At 43.6% G+C, this 23,473-nt stretch overlaps 1 protein-coding gene across 1 annotated transcript in view; it reads right to left on the bottom strand.

The window, feature by feature from the left end:
- Nucleotides 1-2,305: 2,305 nt before the first annotated feature.
- The window catches only part of Slc1a3 (solute carrier family 1 member 3), a 75,095-nt gene continuing 53,927 nt past the window's right edge, over nucleotides 2,306-23,473 (bottom strand). Inside the window, exons 4-10 of the mRNA XM_052159404.1 lie at nucleotides 18,590-18,794; nucleotides 17,192-17,234; nucleotides 13,281-13,573; nucleotides 10,593-10,826; nucleotides 9,873-10,067; nucleotides 6,580-6,714; nucleotides 2,306-4,529 (exon numbers count right to left, since the gene is read on the bottom strand). Coding sequence (XP_052015364.1) covers nucleotides 4,322-4,529; nucleotides 6,580-6,714; nucleotides 9,873-10,067; nucleotides 10,593-10,826; nucleotides 13,281-13,573; nucleotides 17,192-17,234; nucleotides 18,590-18,794 — 1,313 coding nt within the window. The 3' untranslated portion in view covers nucleotides 2,306-4,321. The remainder of the gene's footprint in view (nucleotides 4,530-6,579; nucleotides 6,715-9,872; nucleotides 10,068-10,592; nucleotides 10,827-13,280; nucleotides 13,574-17,191; nucleotides 17,235-18,589; nucleotides 18,795-23,473) is intronic.

The following is a 23,473-nucleotide window of genomic DNA, read 5'->3' as shown; positions in this document are numbered from 1 at the left end:
CATCGCTTCTTAGGACACAACTCACCCGTTCCCTTCCCTCCCCATTCTCTTTTTGTGGACTTATTCATTCAGTGTACCCCAGCCGTGGCACTCAGCTGCCCTGGCCCCGAAGAAGAAGAGGCCACACAGAGCTAGGCATTGTTGATCCAGATCTGGGACCACCCGGGTGGAAGCCGTAGAAATACAGCCTAGTAACACAGAGGCCTCATGACTGACAGCAGCTTTGGGTCAAGTGCCCTGCAGGCTGCCCGGAAAGAGGCCCTGTGTTCTGGGGCCCCATCGGGGTTTTCCCCACAAAGCTCCCCTCTATGGAGAAACAAACCTTCCAAGCTCCCTTCAGACTCTACCCAAACAAACAACGGGGTGCTAGAGTCTCCCCCACTCCCCTCACCCCCTCTTAGCAAGGGTGCCTGTTGCCTTGTGGGAGTGACAGATTGAATACAGGAAAAGGAGGTCCTTAACTTCTGAGGGCCTAGAAACTTAAAATATGTGTGTGTGTGTGTGTGTGTGTGTGTGTGTGTGTGAGAGAGAGAGAGAGAGAGAGAGAGAGAGAGACAGAGAGAGACAGAGAGAGACAGAGATAGACAGAGAGAGAGAACAACAAAACAAACACCAAACAACTAAAAACAAACAAAAAACTAATGTATTTGCTTAGTAACAGTAGAAAATGTTAGCCTGAATTTTCTTTTTTTATTCGATATATTTTTTATTTACATTTCAAATGATCTCCCCCCTTCTAGCCCCCCACTCCCCGAAAGTCCCATAAGCCCCCTTCTCTCCCCCTGTCCTCCCACCCACCCCTTCCCACTTCCCCGTTCTAGTTTTGCTGGATACTGCTTCACTGAGTCTTTCCAGAACAAGGGGCCACTCCTCCTTTCTTCTTGTATCTCATTTGATGTGTGGATTATGCTTGGGGTATTCCAGTTTTCTAGGTTAATATCCACTTATTAGTGGGTGCATACCATGATTCATCTTTTGAGTCTGGGTTACCTCACTTAGTATGATGTTCTCTAGCTCCATCCATTTGCCTAAGAATTTCATGAATTCATTGTTTCTAATGGCTGAATAGTACTCCATTGTGTAGATATACCACATTTTTTGCATCCACTCTTCTGTTGAGGGATACCTGGGTTCTTTCCAGCCTCTGGCAATTATAAATAGTAGCCTGAATTTTCTTTTTCACAGTTCTGTTGTGAACAGATTTATGAGCACCCGTGTGGGGCTCTCTCCCTATTTCCTTCTCACTCTGGTCACACTGGGACTGAGATTGAGATCGGCTGTTCCTCAGACACAATGGCCCTGTCCAGTCTCACAGGAGCCAGTTTCTTAAGATGGCTCTGTGGCCTTCACAGACCGACTCCACTTAGGTTGCAGAGGGAAGAGACATTGGTCGGGGACCTACTTTCTGGCAGGTTGACTTTCTCTGTGCTTCCCAGAACGCTTTCCTACGTCTAGAATATTCAGCAGGCTTGCAGATATCGATGTCTTATTGATAAGGGGGTTTTGTTCTTTTGGTTTTGAGCCATCTCCTTCCTACTCCCAGATTGGCTATGTGAATATCATCTATGCCTTAGAAAAAGATTCAAATACAGTGATTTTATAAAGCAAACCTCTTAATATCCTATAGGGAAGCTGATGAAAATTAAGAAAAATGAAAATGTGCTAAACTTTATAATATCAAGCGTGAGTTATTCCACTGAAGTCTTTCCATAGATGGCCTTGGCTCTGCTGGCTGTTCAGAAAAGTGTCTGTAGGTGACTGCCCCCTGCTGGAGGCCAGCGAGATTAAAGGCTATACAGCTAGAACTTCAAGCTGGTTTTGTGCTTTGCTCACCAATTCTTTATTAAGAAGCTTGAAGGAGAATAGTCTTCCATAAGAGGTTATTAGTAACCGGGGCTGCTTTGGAAATGCCTTTTGGGACCTAATCCCATTCTCTTTCTAAGTGGCAGCAGCAATCACAGAGATAAAGCTATTTAATTTGAAGGTTATACAGGAAATCACTGTTTGAAAGAGCCCCACCGTAGAGTTCTGTTTTTCTAGTCCCAACACAGAAATGATCCCTTTTATCTGAAAAATCAGAATCTAACCTGGGCAACAAAGTACAAGTGTTGTAGCACCATGAGTCCCTCATCTTCTCCTCCGTTTGACCTCCTGTTTTAGGAGAATGAACCTGTCGTTACACATTGCCTCAGCTGATTCTGCTGTCCAAGATTTTACTGTCCAGATAGGCATCTTTCTCTAACACTCCTTGAGCTCACTGCTGTATTTCCGTCAACGGGGAAAAGAACAACAACATACAAATGCATTCATGTAAAACTATTTTTCTTTATTGAAAATACATCTACACAGTGATGTTTCCCAGTCCACAGTGGGTCCACACACACATGCAGAGCCTGTGATGGACGGGCGAAAGGATCACCCTAGAGGACCTGGTTCCGTAAGAAATGGTTAGTATAAAAAAAATATCACACTGGGTAAACAGCATTAATTTGTCGTGATTAAGGTTTGTTCTACTAGTGTGGGAAAATGACTGGCACATAGATGAACTAACTTCTGTAGTGTATTTCCCAAATAGAGCTTGCCATTAAATGATTACTGCACCGTAGCCTAGTGTTAACCTTTATATGCATGTCATGCTCAGGATCGCTAGAAAATATCTCTAATTGTAGACAGGGAGAATCGATTCTAGATGCTCAGTCTGTTAGCATAATCATGTCCATTCATTATTTTCGGTCCGAAAGTCTAACACACCTGGTACTGTCAGGTGGCTCCCACTGAGTATCTTTGACTGGCTATTCCTAAAATAATCTCTTTTAAACCTGGGAGCTGCCTTGTCTAAAAGGAATTCCCCTGCTGTCTTTTCTTCCATCCTTAGTGATGTTATTTTCATGCTGATTCAACTGTTTTTTTTTGTTGTTGTTGTTTTGTTTTGTTTTGTTTTTTGGTAGGGACATAAACAAGCAAACTCCACTCTAGATGAGAGTTTTGAATGATTTGTCAAGAGACAACTCTATACAAAGAAGTTTGTTGTTTTGTCATCCTAAGAACTTCTGGTTAAAATAGTAAAAACAAAACAAATAAAAAACAACTTTTTTTTTCAAAATGAGACCCTCCACTCAGCTTTGGATCTGTCCCAGAGATAGCGTTGGCTGTGAGATAAGAAAGAAGTGGTATTATATGTTGTTTCTCTGGGGACTGGTTAGGAACTGGAGACCAAGTGTTTAGGCTAACAGAAAAAAATGCCGAGATGTATCTCTCCATTTTAGTCTTTAAAGAAAACCAACTTTTCCTGATCTTAAAAAGAATCCTCTCTTTTGTACTGCTGGCCACACTCTATTCTTCCTCCACTCTTTAGTGTTCCACAGTAAGACCACGAGCGCACTGGCTCGTTTTCTCTTTATCTAATGTCAGTTGAAGATGTGGCGGGAGGCTGTCTTCCCTTGGGTTTGGAAAGAGTACCCATGAAGGGAGGGCTTCTAGTATTGGAAAACCAAACAGAACAATAGGCCGAGGGGATGGCCTCTTGGGATGGCCTCCCACCTGACTACTTATAGAACCAACATTTTGGACCCAGGATCTAGAGAGCCACACACAGCCTGCCCCTAGAGTGAAATGACCACTCCCATGAGGTGTCCTGTCTGAGATCCTCATGTTATACTGGGGCAGGGTCCTTCCTGATGTTGCAGAAATCTGGGCTAGAGAGGCCTATCGTATCTAGGAGTCACTCATTTTCTGCTGAGAACACTGAGGCCAAGGGGTGAGACAAGGCTCACTCTGGACCATTTGGGAGCCTCACTCTCTGCTCCTCCTCACAGCTGTGCTGTGTGCATGTGGGGATTGCCCCAATGCAGATAAAGTCAGGACAGGAGTCAGAAGAAAAGGGGAAAAACCTCTCAGCTACCAGACGGGTAACTGATAACTGCTCATCAAGTTGTAATGTTTTAAGATTAAAACTCAGTTGTGTTCTGAAGGATTTTTAGATCTTGAAAGTTTGATTTTAAAACTTTTTTTTTGTAAGGCTTTTACTTATAAAACAATCACACGGGATTGTTTGCCATCTCAATTTGTAATATCAAAACCGTGTTTGATTGTAGTAACTTACTTGGTAAGAATAATATGAAATGATTTAAAATTCTCAAATGTAGGCTAAAACCAATATGTTTTGGCTGCTGCAGAGCCCTCCTCTGTTTTTGGACATTTTCCAATCCTATCAGAGTAGGGAGGAAAGAGGAGCTCACTGGGAGAGTGAGCCCAGGGAGATGGATACATTGTAGAACAGTTCCCAACACTTTGGTGCTTAAGAAAGCACTTCTCTGTCAGTCTACATCTTGGTTTCACTGTCTGCCACGGGTTTCTCTGGTTCATTGTCCTGGGCAATCAGCTGATACGGCTTTTTCATTTCGTTCTCCTCAATCACCGAGTTCCCCATTTCAACATCTCGGTTCTTGAGTTCATGTCGGGACAAGTGCTCAACAATCCCCGCTCCGAGGGAGTCACCCAGCACGTTGGTGGTGGTTCGGAGGCGGTCCCTGCAAGGAGAGTCAGGAAGGAAGGAAAAGAGAGGGTCCCATGAAAACCACCAGATCCCAACATCTATTGTGAATTGGCTGGAGAAGGTTTTAGAATTATCTAAGTTCTGGGTAGTGTATCCCTCCAATGGAATGACTTCATACTTGGACACACAACACCTACAACTAATCACAAGTAGGTGATTAGTTTCCAGCTATTTAGTTTGGCTATAAACAGAAGGCGACGAGTGAGGACCCCCCTCCCCCGTGTGTGTGTGCGTGCCTATGTGTGCATGTACATGCACACATGCATGCATATGCGTGGTCTTTAATTATTCTCTACCTTATGTTTTAAAATAAGGTGTCTCACTAAACCTGGAGATTTAGCTAGATTGGCTTGCTAGCCATCCCCAAAGGTCCTCTTATCTCTGCCTTTCCAGTGCCAGCGCTGTAGACTGTGTGTGTCATTGCGCCCTGCTCCTTTTTACATGGGCACTGTACTGAGGATGTAACTCAAGCTCTCATGTACACAGCAAGCAATCATACCAACTGAGTCATTTCCCCAGTCCTCTTTCCTGGGTTTATTTAACATTTTCTCTTTCTTTCATTCATCTTCCATTGTACTAATGGGTCTCATAGCAAGGTACAGAGTCTCCTTGGAGAAGTGTCCTGGGATTAAAAAACATTTTTATACTAATACTATGGGCTCACTAGTTCCCTTTGCTCATGTTTTCTCAGGAATCTGTGGTATTGCATAGGCTCCAGGATATATTACATCATAACACACTGGATACAGGAGAAACTAGGGTAATTGTAACTGTCTGATATTAACCGAGACATTTTGGAGACTCACACAATGTAATCCAGCAATATCCTTTCACAAAACTTTTTGTTTAGGAGTGATTATCTTTCACAAAAATTGTTATTTATGTCAACATTTAATGAATCATTATTCTAACTTTAGAAAAAGAAAAGAAAATGTCAGGCATTGTGGCATGACATTTAATCCCCAGCACTTGGGAGGCTGAGGCAAGCAAATCTCTGTGAGTTAGAGGCCAGCCTGGTCTACCGAGTTGAGTTCAAGGACAGTCAGGCCTACACAGGTTTCTGTCAATTGATGCCCGGAGCCAGACCATGCCTATAGCAATGTAATCCCTACAGTGTAATCCCTGTAGTGTCAGCAGGAGGCAGAAAACATGGGCCTTTCCATTTTTAGGGAGGTGGAAACTAGGGTGCTCAGGTAGGCTGACTACTGTCCAAGTATCCTGGATGAGCTCTGTCTCCTAGCCTTGTTGCGCACCGAGGGACTCGTCCTAGCTCTAGTGACGTCATCGCACGTGGACTGCTCTAGTGACGTCATCACGCATGGACTCCGGCATCCAATGTGTCCTCCTGGGGCCTCTCTTTGAGCCTCCCTTAAACAATTTTTTTCCCCAGTAGAAGGGAATTTATGACAGACAAGGGACAGACAATGTCCTTGGATGGGTGAGGAACGAAGGCTTGAAGAACGGCCCTATGTGGTGGGGTCTGAGGACGTGGAGGGTGCATTTCTTGGGATTTTCCTCAGAGCCCCAAAGCAATTTCACTTGATAATGAGAGCTCGCTTCCCACTGTCTGCACAGCTATCCCTCACCTCCTGGGTCTCAGACATACACATCTGCCCTGCATTATCTCACTGGAATGGGAAGGACAGGGAGGAAGGGCCTGAGCGGGCACGTGGGCTCTGCAGCTCCAGCTGCTGAGGATGTGTTGTGCAACCCAGAGAGAGCCTGGCGGACTTATGTCAGCTTTGCAGACAGTGAGCGGCTTTATGGAGTGGGAGGGAGAGCAGCCAGATGTGGCCAGCCTGCCGCCTGAGAGAGAAGGGAGTTTGTCTGTTAGGCTGGGACTCTAGGTGAGGACTGGGGGGGTCTGGTGATAAGGATGATCCCATTTCAAGCCTGCGTGTCTTCCATTCAGTTCTTCTGCAAGCCCACTAAGCTGATATCATTCTAGAAGTGTGGGGGTCCTGGAGGGGGATAGGCTTGCGGGTGGGATCTGTGTGCCAGCACACAGTCCCCTAAATACTCACAGAAACCAGTCCACTGCAATGATGAGTGTGATGTCATCCGTGGGCAGGCCCACAGATGTCAGCACGATGACCATGGTGACCAGACCGGCCTGAGGAATCCCGGCTGCCCCGATGCTTGCGGCCGTGGCTGTTATACTGTTGACAGAGGACCAAAACAGAAAAGTTTACAAATGTCTCCTTAGTGGAGAGTACCTCGCAAGACTCATGTACCCATGCTTGAGTGGAGGACCTGCCTTAGAAGAATGGAAATAAATAAATACATAAACAAACAAACAAACAATTCACTGGGTTAATGGTCAGACTAATTAAAATTGATCATGCATTTTTTTTTTTTTAAAGACAGGGTTTCTCTGTACAGCCCTGGCTGTCCTGGAACTCACTCTGTAGACCAGGCTAGCCTCGAACTCAGAAATCTGCCTGCCTCTGCTTCCCAGAGTGCTGGGATTACAGCATGTGCCACTACCGCCTGGCAATCGTGCACTTTTTAATTATGCATCAGCTAATACGCTGAGCATGCTTTGCCTCGTTTGATGGTCACAATGGTGTGGTGGCCCACAGTAAAGTGGGCTTTATTTTGTGAACATTTTTAAAGTGAAGAAACTGGTGGCTACATTCTTTTCCATGTCCTTAAAATCATTTTGTAGGTATACCCAGCAACAGAGGGGTGTGTGTGTGTGTGTGTGTGTGAGAGAGAGAGAGAGAGAGAGAGAGAGAGAGAGAGAGAGAAAGAGAGACTCTGTGGTAGAGCATTTGCCTAACAGTCGTGAGAACCTGGAGTCACCCCAGCACTGCAATGGAACTTAGAGGTGAACCTGAGCTTTGAAGGGCTGTAGAATTAGAGTGACAACTTATTTCTAATAATTGCCTTATTTAAGAGACTGGAGTTCTATGATTGATGTGGCTGCAAAGTTAAGTTTATTAATTCAAAAGCAGAATGATTTATGAACAAAATCCTGTAGTGTTATAATTGTGTGTGTGTGTGTGTGAGAGAGAGAGAGAGAGAGAAAGAGAGAGAAAGGGGAAGAGAGAGGGAGAGAGAGAGACAGAAAGAGAGAGAGGGAGAGAGAGAGGGAGGGAGGGAGGGAGGGAGGGAGGGAGGGAGAGAGAGAGATCAATATGGACCCGGTTTACATATATGTTAAGTGTCTAAGATTTATTTGATAGGGTGATGTGAGAGTGTGAAAATGTCTCCTCAGGAATAATAAAGCATTGGCAAGGCTGCAGCAATATTAATAAAGCAGTGAGTCTGCTAAGGGTAAAACACTTAGGATTCTTCTAATCCTTCCATGCTACAGCAGTAGAATGGCTAGTTGGTATGGCCACCTGGAATAGGAACTACACTTCCCAGCCTCCTTTGGAGCACAGACTAGATTCTTGCTGGTAAGACACAGATGGGAAGTGATTGGCTAACCTCTGAAAAGCCACCATAGATCATTTGGGTGAAGGGAATATCTAGAAACTTTGCAGCTGCAGCCTTTGTCCCTTATATTGTGGAAGGCCAACCAGCCCTGAAGGCTTTATGAAGGGAGTGGATTTGTACCTTGTTTAGGTCTTGTTTAGGTCACTGATACCATTTTCATTATGAGCTCACAAGCAGTTGAACCTTTGTCTTTTTTTTTTAAAGATTTATTTAGCCGGGTGGTGGTGGCACACGCCTGTAATCCCAGCACTCTGGGAGGCAGTGGCAGGAGGATTTCTGAGTTTGAAGCCAGCCTGGTCTACAGAGTGAGTTCCAGGACAGCCAGGGCTACACAGAGAAACCCTGTCTCGACAAAACCAAATCCAAAAAAAAAGAAAGAAGGAAAGAAAGATTTGTTTATTATTATATATAAGTACACTGTAGCTGTGTTCAGACACACCAGAAGAGGGCATCAAATCTCCTTATAGATGATTGTGGGTCACCATGTGGTTGCTGGGATTTGAACTCAGGACCTCCGCAAGAGTGGTTAGTGCTCTTAACTGCTGAGCCATCTCTCCAGCCCCTGAACCTTTGTCTTAACTCAGGGCTCTTCAGCCAATATGTGAAGATGCCTATAAGAATAGGTTACACTGTCCCAAGGCGCTGTTCTCCAGTCTCCGCTGTGGGCCTCTGGATCCCCAGTCAGCCCACGATCCCTGGTCATGATAACCTAACCTCATCCTTTTATACTAATGTGTTTACTACAGCTATGACCCTTCCTAATGGCATACATGCATACAGGATAGAAGCCATTTCTAAATAAATATCAGGAAAATGTGGGATGAGTGACAGAGATGAAAAGAGATCATAGAACATAGGGTATAACATCGAGAACAAGAAACCTGTTCCTCAGACTTGGGGGAGGGGCAGTTGGGGAAGTCTGAAGATAGACAGTACTCTGCAAATACTTTAGAGATTCTATTACTGTGGGTACATAGAGGAATATCCTCAGTCTTAGGAGATGAATGCTGAATGGTGTAAGTGAAATATGACAGGAATATGAAGGGAAGAAGAAAAGGAAGGAAGGAGGGGGAAGGGAGGGAAGAAGGGGAGGGAGAGACAAAGGGAGAGAGAAGGAGGGAGCGAGAGCGGGAGAGCACAAAATGGCAAAATATTAATTTCTAGATCTCACTAGAAGATATTGTAATATTATTTTAACATTTTTATGGATGAGGTAACTTTCCTAATAAAGAGTGGCAAAACCCAAAGCCTGATTTCTGATATTGTTATTGTTAGCTAAACAGAGCCCACACGAAGGACACAGATGATCTGGACTAGGAGTCTTTAAAGCCTTCTGTTCATGGTCTTGGTCTTTCTGGCTCGATGCACCGACTCCAGCAGTAAGAAAGGGCAAAGGGTTAGCTGTGTGTGCGCACATGGCCTGTCTTTGCAGACTAAGAGGAAAGCTGCTAGAAATGATGGCCGCCTGTGCAGAAGGAAACTAGGAAGTTTGAGAAAAGTGCAAACAGGAAAACAACTCTTCATTGGACATCCTAAGTGTCAGTTAAATGACTCTCCATAAAATTGAGTTCTCAGCCTTACTTGTGTGATCTGTTAGTCACCTTACACTGCCTAAAAATTAACCCAGGAGAATAGGTTTTCAAATTTTCAAATTTAATGTTTTTTAAATGAAATTATCTGTACTATATATTTTGTATGTATTTTTTAAAATGAGCTAGATGTGTTTGTAAGTTCTGATTTGATAAACAAAGGAATCAAGGAGTATGTGGTATGTGTGTGGTATGGCTAATTACTTAAAAAGAAGAGTATACATATCCTTGCATTGGGAAAAAAAGTTCTAAAGAAAATGATGAACAGAGACCTCCCCTTGTACCTTATTGTTATAATCTGTCCAAAGTTCAGGTCAAAGTTGTTCACTTGAGCGATGAAAATGGCGGCCAAGGCCTCGTAGAGGGCGGTCCCATCCATGTTAATGGTGGCGCCCACGGGCAGCACAAATCTGGTGATGCGTTTGTCCACACCATTGTTCTCTTCCAGGCACTTGAAAGTGATGGGTAGGGTGGCAGAACTGAGGACAGCAAAACAGGGCACATCAGCTGAGTGTTCCCCGGGACTTCTGTGTTTTGTCTGTGTTGGCACAGACAGTTCCTTCCCCTCTCACATCCTGACTAGGTCAGCATTGTCTAAAGTGCTAGGAGGTCAGGGGTAGTGCGGTGCCCTCGCAGGGAGGGGCACTTGGGCACTCGTCTGTGCCTGGATTCCTCCGAAGCATTTCTTGGGATGATTCCCATAGATGCCCATGCTATATCATTTTCTCCCTTTTTCTCAGGCCAATGTCAATGGAAGACAGCAAGCCTGTGGATAGGAAAAGGTTTTCCCTTTCCCTTTGCCCCTAAAAGGATTTACAGAGAGCCATTTCCAGGTCCCAAAGAGGTAAGATCAGTATCAGAGGTGAAAAAGCCAATTCAATTTTCCTGAAATTTAAAACCCAGAACAAAATGCCTCTACTTACTCCCAACCCTAGGCCCAGATCCAAGGTAAAGGCTTAGACACACTTCCTTAGAGGAGTAAAGCCTCGCGTATACACACATACCTGGAGGAGGTCCCAAGGGCTGTGATGAGCGCTTGCAGCAACCCTCCGATGAAAACCCAGGGGTTCTTCCGGGTTACCAGGAAGTAGAGGAGAGGCAGGACGATGACCGCATGAATGAGGAGGCCGACGATGACTGTCACGGTGTACATGGCAAGCTGTCCCCCAATCACACCCATGTCTTCCATCTCAACAATCTTCCCTGCGATCAAGAAGAGGATGCCCAGGGGCGCGTACCTACAGCAAAGCAACACACGCTCAATTGGAAGTTCCGTTTCCTATAAGTTGTTGCATGTAAATTGCCAAGTAGGAGAGAAAGAAGAATAAAACAAAACAAAAAGGGGAAGACAGGGGATTTCCAAGCTAAGATGTGTAGAAACTACAGATGTCATTCTTTTCTATTCAAAATATAAAATTCCACCAATTATTTCTAAATCAGGCCTTCCCTTTACTCCAAATTGCTCTAGGACACCGCTACCCTATCCCCATTTGCCTCAGAGCTTAGGAAGGAGAAGAATTTTGCTCCTCACCGCCATTATCTTGAACATAGCTCCCTGTTTGGGTCTTCAGCTGCCTGCAATTCCCATTCCCTCTTGACCCCTGCTAAGCACGTCGAACAAAACACTATTATCAATATCACGCTTTTCAGAATCACTTCCACACCACAGCCTGCTTCCCAAGCTAAAAGCAGGCAGCACACCATGGCACGCCACACCATGCAATGCCCATGTGTTAGATGTACACTTAACGCCCGTATTCTGCGGCACTGGCTCTCAACGTGTGAGTCAAGACCCCTTTAGGTGCCAAACAGCCCGTTCACAGGGATGGCCTAAGACTCTCAGAAAGCCCAGATATTTACATTACAACGCATAACAGTAGCAACCAAAATAAATTTATGGTTGGTGGTCCCCACAACATGAGGAACTGTATTAAAGGGTCTCGGCGTTAGGAAGGCTGAGAACCACTACTGTAGGGCCACTTTTATTGCTTTCTTCCATAGCTAATGTTCCACTTAAAATATTACTCATTAATTTTCTTCAAGTAACCTTTCATACTTAAGTAAATTTCCCTTCACAGGAAATTTTATGTTACTATGTAAACTAAATACTAGTGCTGCTCGCCATAAATAGATGGCCATAAAATAAACCCAGGGCTATTAAAATTAATAAAGTGTGTGGATGTATGACTGCAGTCAGGTTATAGGCATTTGAATTAAGTAATTATCCACAGGCTGCTACTCACAGTCCCTGCGAGAATGGGCAACTGACCCCAAGATGGCTCATACTGAGCTAACCCTACTTGTTCAAAGGCCGACATCCCTTTGTGTGATGTGTGCTCTAAGCTACAACAAAACACACTGCCAAAGGCAGAAGCCAATCACCCTTGTGGAGAAGGGTCTGCTGGGAAGTGCGGGGGACTTGCCGAAACTAGCAAAATACAACGCTTCTTTCAGAGGTCCTTTAAAAATGCAGGACAGGAAATCACAGAAGTACCTGTTCTCAGAAATGTCATAATTCAGTGTTGAGTGGGTAGGCAAATGTATAGCTAGAAGCACCGCATGTGAGGCTCATTCAGCGGCCTGAATGGGCTCCTTTCATAGAAGAGGTGAAAGGTGCAGGGATTTTAATAATATGAAGATAAATGTCCACTTTCAGCCCGGTCAGGATTTCAAAGGAGCTTTCCAATCGAAGGCTCCTGTGGGGACCACATTCTGACCTGTCTTTGTGCCAAGTTCATATTCGTCTTGTGCAGACTCCTAAAGACACGGATTTCTATGGGCTTTTGTGGGCATTGGAGACAAAGGATATTTTTAATCATCTTGGTGAGTAAACGCTTTTCTTAGCGACTGATGCCTTCCCGCCCCGGGTGCCAAGAAAGACCCTAGATATTAAAAATGAAGGATGAAGGAAAAGCGACTGCTATACTCGTCCTGTGCCAGGCAAGGCTCCCTCTCCCTGCCCAGGAGAGTTTATTTTCCAAAGTGAATACTCCCCTCCTCTCCCCTTTGGATTTTATCTTTTCTTCTGTCTCCTGCTCTGAATCTTATTAAGGGAAGTTTTATCCTAAGTCGTGGCTTGGTAGTCTACGATACTTCTTTTGCCTTCTATGCTGCCTCAGCTCTGCAACATACACTTTCTTAGGGTTCAAACAGAAGGGAGAATCCACCCCCTACGTGGATGGATTCCAATGATCTGGGGCCTGTGTTTGCTTTTTCTCCTACTGGGATCATTCTGATCTGAGCAGAAAGAGTCACCTCAAGCCTTTCTGTACCACCCAAGATGGCCTACTCTCTCTCATTTCACCACTTTTAACAGGAATATTATATTTATTTGCTTATTCTTAGAAGCGTGTGAGCTGTAGAGACCTTCTCTGCTCTCTGCTGCTGTGGCTACTGTGCTTGGTCCTCTATTCTAATCACAGAATAGACGCTCAGGAACTGTGTAAATAAATAACCAAGCACATGGAAGTGGGTCAATGGGGCACTGAAGTCAAGCGTTTCCAAAACAAGGAAGGAAATTTAGGTTCAGGGCCTCTGCAGTGCCAGGAATAAGAAATACACTGCCTTTCTTGTGATGTCCACAGGAAGATCATTGTGAGTACCCATCTTGGTGGCATCTTTCTCGGTACAGAACAGACACAGACTGCAATAAGCCTCCTGCACACAGCTAGGGGGCACCCTGAAATACATACCACATTATCACCGCTACCAATCTCATGATGGCTTCGTTAAGAGAATCAAAGAAGTCTCTCAGCGCTTGCCCCTGCTCCTTCATGTTTCCGATCACAAAGCCAAAGCACATGGAGAAGACCACTAGACCCAGGGCATTGACCCCATTCACAGATCCAGGAACGGGCACCATCTCCTCCCGGATCCGGGTCAGAGTCTCCATGGCCTCTGACACGTTGTTGATCACGGCACCCAGAAGTGTTTCGTTGGACTGGATGGGCACTTTAAAGCTTCTCTTCTCATAGCTGGTTTTAAACTTAGAAATAAGAAGCATAATAGAAATTAGGTGATTATCATACTTTCTTGCTGTCCAAATTTTCTATCATGATAATGTTATTTTTATTCAAAGGATAGTGTTATAGCAATATGTATATATCTACCTATGTATGATCTATCTAATTTGTGCCAAATCTCTGTTTCTCAACACACACACACACACACACACACACACACAAGTACATAACAAATTACAATAAAGAGGGGATATCTGGCTAAAGATATTAGACTCAACATCTTTTGAAACTTAGTAGAATGACTATGAGATTTTTCAGAGGGCCCCTTGAGTCCTCATGCCTTCTACGGACATCATGCAGTGGGATCATGCACAAAAATAACCTACCGGTTTTCATTTTATATCCCACAGCTACATAACAGGATAGACACTGACTTTACCTCATAAGGTTGTGGCAAGGACCACATTAGGCACCACAGGGAACACCATTATGTAAAATGTAAAGTATATAACATTAATGTATACTAATGGTGTTCAGTGACAATGGCCTTCAGGATTAGACCTGGTTGGAAACTTCAGAGGATGGGAGTGAAGATCCTCAAGTGACCAGTCTTCAAGTCAGTCCTGATGCTATAAATACTAATCCTTAATCGCTCCTTGGTGAGGGTAACCTGCTTGCTCCAAGACACTTCTCTCCTAAGCTAACCCATGACCCCTCATCCCTCACACCATAGCTCCTGCATAGATGTTCCAGTCAGCCAGTACTGAGAACTTGCAGTGGATAAAATTAAGTCTATCCCCCTTTGAGCTCCAGAAAAGTAAAATTCCCACCCTGGCATTGGTTGGAAAGCATCATTGAGTAATGGCGTGTGAGTGCTGACTGGGTTTAGAATCTAGGAAGGCATGGCCACACATGGAGCGCTAGGCTATTTTTGTACCAAGAATGAGCAGGAGACTTTCTGGTCTACTGGAAAACCACTGTCTCCAAACAAGGACATGGACAGCTGTCAATACTGTGGATTGGTGGGAATTTTAAAAACACATAAAATTCTAGTACAGTTGACTCTCAGTCTCTTCACCCTTGGGTATTTGAGGATTCTGTGGCTTCTCTGGGGCACATTTTCAATCCTGGTCCTTTTGTCTTAGTCCACCTACTCTTTACCTTTGACACAGTTCAGAGCCCACTCAGAAGCTGCAACCTTATTTGCAGTCTAGTCTAAACCAGAGAGATCAGGGCAATACATCTGCTTCCCCTCACAGGCCTGCCAATGCATACAAACTAAAGGCAAGTCTGTGAGGCTCAGCGCTTTTCTCATCTAACAGATCTAGAAATCAGCATTTTTCATATCACCCCTTGCCAGCGAATGAGCAGACAGACCCACGATGCTGGGCTGCTTTGTTGGGTTGAAAGGGATTTATTATTTATTGTTATTGTAGTTCTTGAATAAAGAAAGTTAGATTTTTCTCCTGCCTGAGCATTTTTGATTTTTGTGGTCCTGGGAACTAAACTTAGGATTTTTCATGTGCTCTCTAAGCAGTCTACACCTAGACTGTATCTACATCTCTTCTTCTTATAGATATATATTATCCAAATGTTATTTTATTTAAATATTATAAAATATGTATTTTATTCAACTATTTTATTTATTTAAATTATTGTAACGATTTTAATTAACTAAATTAAATATTTTTAACTAAAATTTCATTGCATGTGTCTATCTGGTGGGTGTGGGGACACATGCCGCGGTGCCCACAGGGTGGTCAGAGAGCAATTCGGGAGCGTATGTTCTCCCCTTCCAACTCGTGGGGCGCAGGGATTGGCTTCAAGTTATCAAGCTTAGCGCAAGTGCCTTTGCCAGCTGAGCCATTCTACCGGCCCTTTGCTTTCTACTTTGAGACAATATCTTATTAAATGACCCAGTGCAGGCTTGAACTCGCTCAAGGTAGCCCAGGCTAGCCTTGGAGTTGTTATTCTCTTTCTTCCTGCCCTTGACTTTACTTTTTGTCTTTTTCTCTTTCTTTCTTTCTTTCTTTCTTTCTTTCTTTCTTTCTTTCTTTCTTTCTTTCTTTCTTTCTCTCTCTCTCTCTCTCTCTTTCTTTCTTCTTTTCTTTTCCTTTCTTTCTCTTCCTTCCTTCCTTCCTTCCTTCCTTCCTTCCTTCCTTCCTTTCTTTCTTTCTTTCTTTCTTTCTTTCTTTCTTTCTTTCTTTCTTTCTTTCTTTCTTTCTTTCTTTCTTTTCCTCCCTCCCTTCCTGTCTCTCTCTTTCTTTCTTTCACTTTTTAAAAAAGGAGTGTATTTGAATCGTTCAGTCTGCTTGTGCTTAGCTTTTACAACTAGTCTGAGGGTACACACCAGCATCTCTCTCTCTCTCTCTCTCTCTCTCTCTCTCTGTGTGTGTGTGTGTGTGTGTGTGTGTGTAGGAGATGTTGTCTGACATATGTAAAACACAGTGATGGATGAGATCAGGGTTTGGTTATGTTTTGTATGTCCCAAACTGAAAGGTTAGGTGATTTCATACCACATGGAGCAGTGTTTGGGAAGTAGAATTTAATCTGCTGTGTTCTTCCCTTTCATAGGTTGGAAAACAAAGCTTTACTAATCAAGGGTATTAGAATGAACTATGCTCCCGAACGCTAGATGGTATTTGTGTCCACCATGTAGAGAGCCAAGCAGTGCTTGATTCGATGAAGAAAGGGCTGGTTTCTACCATAGCCTCCAGGTGGAGTCTCCGGGTTGCTTTCCGGGAGGCCATGTGGGATGGTAGGAAGAGGTTACACACGGATCTGAATTTGGGGTCTGCCATTTACTACTTGTGAGAACTTGTGCTCGTTACATAATGCCCCATTCTCATAAATGAACTGCCTCACGGGTGAAATGAAGACCGTGAGACTCATCATGTTCATGTGAGGACTAAATATACCGCTGGCGCTTGGCACGCAGCAGGCATTCCATAAGCGATGATGCCATCCCTTTCTGATATGGCGCTTCTTTAGAATCCCTAAGGCTCTTCACAGACTTTTAATAAGTAGGTCAATGATTTTTAAATCACATCCAGAAATATAAGAGTCTAACTTTAAAGCAAGTCGTTAATGTATTTATTTATATTTGAATTGGCTTGCTTTGGTGCATTTGTGCATGGAAACATAAGGAATGGAAAAAGAGAGGGCCTCCCAATTAATCCTCTTTAAAATAATAACCCAATGTGCTGTTGTGTGAAAAATGACTGTGCCTGGCAACTAGGCCACTTTTAATACAAGTAAAGGACCATCGTCACCAAAGTTTCCCAGGTAATCCTGGTGCTTTTCATATGGTTGGCCAGAGAAGTAGTTCTTACTGCAGAGGAAGGAGATGGCCCTGCTGGTTTGCTACATCCAATAGGAATTTTTACATTTTATTAATTTTAAGTGTGTGTGTGTGTGTGTATGTATGTGTGTGTGTGAGTGTGTGTGTGTGTGCATATGAATGCAGGTGCCTGAAGAAGCCAGAAGTGTTAACTCTACTGGAGCTGAAGTTCCTGGGGGTTGTGAGCCACTGGATGTAGGTGCTGGGAACCTAGCTGGGGTTCTAGAAGAGCTGACTGAGCTGTCTTTCTAATCCCCCAAGAAAAATTTAAAAGGTGACTTGATAGCTGGACAGCATTTACCTGTTTAAAGCAGGCTTCTACCAGATTGGGAGGAAACATGTTCCTGCAAAGAAAACAGCAGTCATTTGCAAAACTCCCCCAACAGTAACAAAGTTGTTCCTTACATAACGCTTCACTGTGTCTAAGGTAAGGAATGCATTGAATCAAGTAGCAAAAGGAAAAACAAAAATTGTGACTTGAAGCTGGATGCGTGGTGGTTCCTAGGTATGGCCCATGCAACTCATAGTTTTCCACAGAAGCGAAAGCTTACAGAGCAGTGAGAAATAAAAGGTCCATATACATATTCCATCAGCACCCTGGTTCAGTTTGATTGACAAGCTCTCCCTCTCACTACAGTTAGAGTGCTATCCTGAGGCCTGTTTCCCATAGCTGCAGCTCCTTCTGGGCTCTGCTAACAGTTTCCTTCCTGTGTCCTTTCACAGACAGGGGTGATGACAAAACCAGTCCCTACTTGTCTCGTTATACCTTGGAGCCTCCCAGACTCTGTTTAAAGACAGGGTCTTTCTAAGTAGCCTGGCTGAGGCTGACCTCGAACCCGTGATTCTCCTGCCTGAGTCATCCAGTGCTGAGATAATAATTTTGTACCACACGGTGACTTTCAAAGTTTCTTTTGAAGATGTAGTGTGCTTCTTGCTAGGTGCTGACTGATACAAGGGCTGGTATGGAGAAAAAGAAGGGAAATGCCAGGCCCAAACTTGGGCTTCCATTGTTGATCATCAACTCCATTGCAAGTGATAGTAAGACTCATTTGTAATCAGTGTCTAGTTGTTTATAATACACTCCTGAAGAGCATCCTTCAATGTTTCACTACAATGTTTCACTGCCAATACTTCCCTTTGCAAACAGTATAAAAGAAGGAGCAGTAGCCAGGAGTGACCGGATGAACACTGAAGTCCCTGCTGAGCTGTGTGTGCTGCTGTTTGTAAGGGGCAATGATACAGAGTACTCATTTTAAGACTGGAGTCTAAGGAGCGGGTCACAGTTTGCTAAAAACTAGCTTTACATGGTAAGACTTGGGAAAAGAACATTAAGAATTATCCAATTATTCCAGGGTGACGTGCACAGGGGAGAGAACTTAGTGCCGAGGGTTTTGAAGCCTACAGCAGGGCTCTCCAAATCAGTCACGCCTTCCTCTCACATCATGTATGTGGGATCAGAAGACATATACTCAGTAAAAAAAAAAATCCAATAAAAGAAAAAAAAAAGGAAAGAAAGAAGACAAAGAAGACATATGCAATATCAACTTCTGCTCAAGGAAAGGCCAGATGCGACTTCTATTTCAAGCCTGACAAGGCTGGTTCTGGAAAATCCCTCTTTGAGAGTTCGGTTGGCTTCCCAAAGTTTAAGAGGAACCAGGCAGCCAGAGTGCACCCCAGGGATGGGTTTTCAAGGACATACCTGATCAAATCCAGGAAGGCGTCTGCCGCGGTCACCTGCACGATTTTACCTTCTCTGTACATGTTCTCCTTTGTGCCCTTCCCAGGGTGGATGATGATGACAATGACTATGCCAATCACCACGGCAATGATGGTGGTAGTCATGTAATAGACCACTGCGCGCATCCCCATTTTACCGGATGCCTTACTATCTAGAGCCGCCATTCCTGGGAAAGGCAAACAGAGAAGGTTTTCAGGAAGTCAGCCTAAGGAATTCTCCAGTAGAAGACCATGGGAATCAGCATTTCCTCCTACCCTTGATTTCCTCATCCCTCCCAGAAATACCTACTATGGGAATGTCAGTGACCATGTGATCACCCATGTTTAACTTCAGGAGTTGATTTCATGTGGCTAAGTAATACCAGCTGCTTCCCCAAAGGCTTGAGGTGTAATTAATTTCTTCCCTCCATTATTATTACTGGGGAAACCTACTGCGTGTGTAAGCAGTGTGTAATTGTGTGTGTGTGTGTGAATATGTATATAGAATTTCTTAAACTGATTTCCATCAGGATAGGCTATGTTTACCCAGTGAAGAATTACTTTTTTATATGTGTTTTGTGTAGTTGTCTGGGTATCTCTTCTATAACCTTTGTTTTCATTACAAGTACTTGTCAGTCTGTCTTCAGTTTGTACTTCAGGCAAACATTTTGGGACCTAAAAGCTTCTATTGCTTCTTTGCTGTTTTATTCGATCTCATTTAATAACATTGAAAGGCAGAGGCAGGCAGATTTCTGAGTTCAAAGCCAGCCTGGTTTACAGAGTGAGTTCCAGGACAGCCAGGGCTATACAGAGAAACCCTGTCTCAAAAAACCATTAATTAATTAATTAATTAATTAATTAGTGTCTTTCCTTTTTAAATGATTTATTTATTTTATTTTTATGTGCATATATGAATAGCTGCATGTATGTCTGTGTGAGGGTGTTGAATTCCCTGGAGCCAGAGTTCCAGACAGTTGTAAGCTGCTGGAAATTGAACCTGGGTCCTTTGGAAGAGCAGCCAATGCTCTTAAGTACTGAGCCATCTCTTCAGACCCATTAATGTATTTCAGTTTCAGATATCAATACCCACATTTATACAAATATATTTAGGATAAGTATTGGGAAAAGTATTTATGATTGTTAAGTAACTGGTTAGATTTGCCTAAACATGCTGATGCAAAGGTATTGGAAGGAGGGATTAAAGTTATGACTTTCAATTTATAATTCCAATAATATTCTAATTATATCATTTATAGCTTTCATAAGCACTTACTTAATAGCACCTAAAGTCTAAGATTTTAGTGCTGGGGACTGAGTCTTAGACCATATGTAACTGAGTTTGGTAACCTTGTTGCCGTGTGATGGCCCACAGCAGCTCTCCCAGATGAGGAGGCTGGCTGGCTTTATTTAGTGCATGAACTTGACCTCTTATCCTTGAAACCCAGAGTTAAATATCCATTTACTGAGATGACAGCTCTCAGAGCTTCAACCAGTTACAGTTGGGCTAATCTGTTCTCAGCAGAAGTGTTCATCTCCATTTTCACTCTTGTCTGATTCATGAGATAAAGTATCTTTCCTTGGCTGCAATTGCAATGGTAGCCCCACGAGGAGGTCCATGCTCTTTCAGGATGGCCTGGATTGACAGCACTGTGCTGTGTCAGCCTCCCGACTCTGTCCCTGCCTGCTTGGTGAGGGGCAGAAGTGCAATAGTTGCTATCTGGGCTAGGAGGTACCAGGCAGCAGGACTGTCTTCCTCCTGGAGGAGGGTTTCTTTTCCTTTGCCTCCTATCCTGTAGTCCTTCTCAGATGTCTTCTCTGATGCTTCTGTTCATGACTGTCAACCTATAGCTATTTAGAGAGAACACCGGTGTGGTCAAGATAACAATGGGGTCCAAAGTTGCAAGACAGAAGAAGAGGATTCCATACCCTTCCCCCCCGACCCTGGCCAGAGAGATAGAAATGGTATCATCATACCCACAGCAAAGGGACAGAAACTTCAGGAAATGATTTATAGGATTGGGTTTTTTTTTTTTAATGTTTTGAATGAAAACCAACACAGAAGTATCTTTTCATACTTTCTTAAATAATGGAGATAACCATCTGAAGGCATTTTCTTAGCAATGAACACAAAATGAGCCCCGTTAATCACAGGAGGAGACTCTGCCACTTCTGAAAGAAAATAAACTGCTATGGTTTCAACCAAAGAAGATGCTTTCACTAACCAATTCTCCAGGGAAGTCTGATGTGCCCACAGGACCACTCCCTCACATCCGCTCCTGGCACACTCCAGCTTGAAAAGCTAAAGACCCCATTAAGAGCACTGCTGCCAAGAAAACAGCAGAGCAGAGGTGTACAAATTGTTCCTCATACCATGACCTTGAAACTAATGGGGCCCCAGACATGATAGGAGAATTCTAGAAGACAAAACCTCGAGTGAGCAGGGATTGTTCTTCTTGCCCCACACCTGAACTCTGGTAACCGTCCTCTCCCCCCAACGTGATGAAATATGAGAGACCAAATTCTACAGCGGAGACTAAACACACGTAAAGAGAGTCTGCAGCAAGGTTAAGGCACTAAATCACTTTGTGGAAAGGGGGACTTTGGCAGGAATGTCCCAAATGTTTAGAGAGGGAAAGTTTGCATAGACCCTTGTCATTTAGTTTGAAATATAGGGGAGAAAAGGACATCGAGGTAGTGGGGAGATGGGAAGTCACTTGGGTGTGGGGGTGTGTCACAGAGGCTGTGTATTTAGCTTAACATGTCTAAAAAACACATTCCAGAGAGAGTTGTTAAGATAGTGAACTAACTCACTGGTGTCCTTTTGCTGGTTGACATCGCAAACATCATTATTAGGAAAAAGCCCTGCCACCAGAATCCTGGAATCCAAAAAATCCTCTACTGTGTCATTGCTAAAGTAAACCTGCAGCTCTTTCAGGCACAACAACATATCCCACCCGTTTTGTATACTTTGAATTGTTATGTTCATCTGCCAGTTCATTCATAAAATCCTAATGGTATATATTCATTTAACTCCATGATATGGCATAATGCAGATATCATCAATCTTGTTTTGCAGGTAAAGAATCAAGAATACAGAGAAGAGAGTAACTTGCCCCGTGGTTTTTAGCTAATAAACCGCTATGGACAGAAACCATGCTTCTGAAAGGCCGTCTTCCTGCTTTCCGTCTTTTTGGGCGTTGCCCGCATCACGCTTTGCTTGTTACCCATGGTGACTCTCCCGAGACTTCATGTGCTGGGATGACATCTAGCCCTTGGCTTGAGGAGGACACTATTGTAGGGATATCATTATAGAAAGGCTCTGTTCCTCTATAATGCCATAGAGTACCCAAGGGCCAAGCTGAGTACTCCTAGTCACCGGGAGAAATAGCCAGAGAGGTGATCTGGCAGTGCGACCCTCCCTCCACTCCTGAAAAAGTGGCTCAGAGCAGGCAGGCTTGCTGTAATGGAGGGTGGAGGGTGATTTTTCTGGCTATGAGCAAATTTTGCTTCTGAAAAAAAAATCTATTCATCAATAAGCCATCATCATGCGAGTAACTTTCTAAAAACCTTTGATATATTTAAGAGTTAAGGACCACAGGGATTTAAAAATTGCTACAAACCCCTGAGTGTCTGAGGTGGTAGTCACTTGGGGATGTGAAGCAAACTTCTCGAAGCAAATATAGAATAACTGTTTTACTTATGAAGAAGGTCTTTTTGGTGATCAGCTTATCACGGCAAATATGTACCGAAATTCATGAGATATTTTAGAGGGGGAAGAGAGGGAGTATTTCCTGCATACTGCGTGGAACTCTGAATTGTAAATTACATTTTTTTTGATACGATGCTCTCTATGACTTGGATAAATGAAATATGTCTTCAGCCAAGTTTTAACGGGAAACATAAATAACTCCAAGCTCCCGAGGTTCCATCATTTTCATGGATTTCACTTGCCCATCTGCTAACAAATGTATGCTTTTCAGATGAGCGCCTTTCAGTCTGCTTTCCCTCACAGTCCTGTTTCTGGTTTTGAAACAAGAAATCCAAAGCAGCCTCCTGTTTTGAATTGTCTTTCCACGTATCCTCATGATATTGCATTGTTCTATCGAGGGCCCTGGACCGGGCCCAGGGGGCTTAGAAAAGGGTGGCGATCAGCAGATGCTAATTCAAGACGCTCATACTGCTTCAGTTCTGAGTTTTTTAGATGTGCCCCCTTCTCCACAAGACACTCTCAAACACTTATCTAATGAAAGCCGCCTGTTTCCAGCCCTCCTAGAATTTCAAGATGGGCAAACCTTCAGCAAAGAACTCAAAGATGAACACATACCGTATTCATGGGAATAGAAGGTTATGTGATTTCTAAAGATAGGGAAGTTAAACCCTAAAAATACAGTTTATTTCATATTTCTACCGTGCATAGAGAAGTGAGTCCTGGTATGTCGGATAGCTGCTCACTGCTGAGTATTGAGCAAACAGTCACCTGCAAAGGGGTTGGACCAGAAGGCTGAAAGCTCAGAGAGGGCAGTGGGCTTAGGGAGGGAACCCTCAGCAAGTCATTTTAAATCCCTGACTACAACTATGCAAACATCTTTTGTATTATACTACTTTCTTCTGGCTCTATAAATTAAACAGTAAAGAAAATACCAAGCTCTATGATTCTATTTACCTTTGAGGAAATCTTTAAAAGACAGGTTTCAAATTAATGGTTAAGTATGGGTGTGTCAAACTGGTAACGTACAATCTAGCTGCTCAGGAGCTCAGGAATGCAAGTTCAAGGTCAGCGTGGGTATCTCAAACCAGAAAGTCTAAGACAGGCCGGGACTGCAGCTGGGCAGCATCTGTACATTTCTAGCTCAGTTTCTCTGTTTGC

The sequence above is a fragment of the Apodemus sylvaticus genome, chromosome 16 (assembly GCF_947179515.1).
Source record: "Apodemus sylvaticus chromosome 16, mApoSyl1.1, whole genome shotgun sequence".
Classification (NCBI taxonomy): Eukaryota; Metazoa; Chordata; class Mammalia; order Rodentia; family Muridae; genus Apodemus; species Apodemus sylvaticus.
The sequence above is the reverse complement of the archived record's forward strand: the minus strand, read 5'-3'. Positions and strand labels throughout refer to the sequence as shown.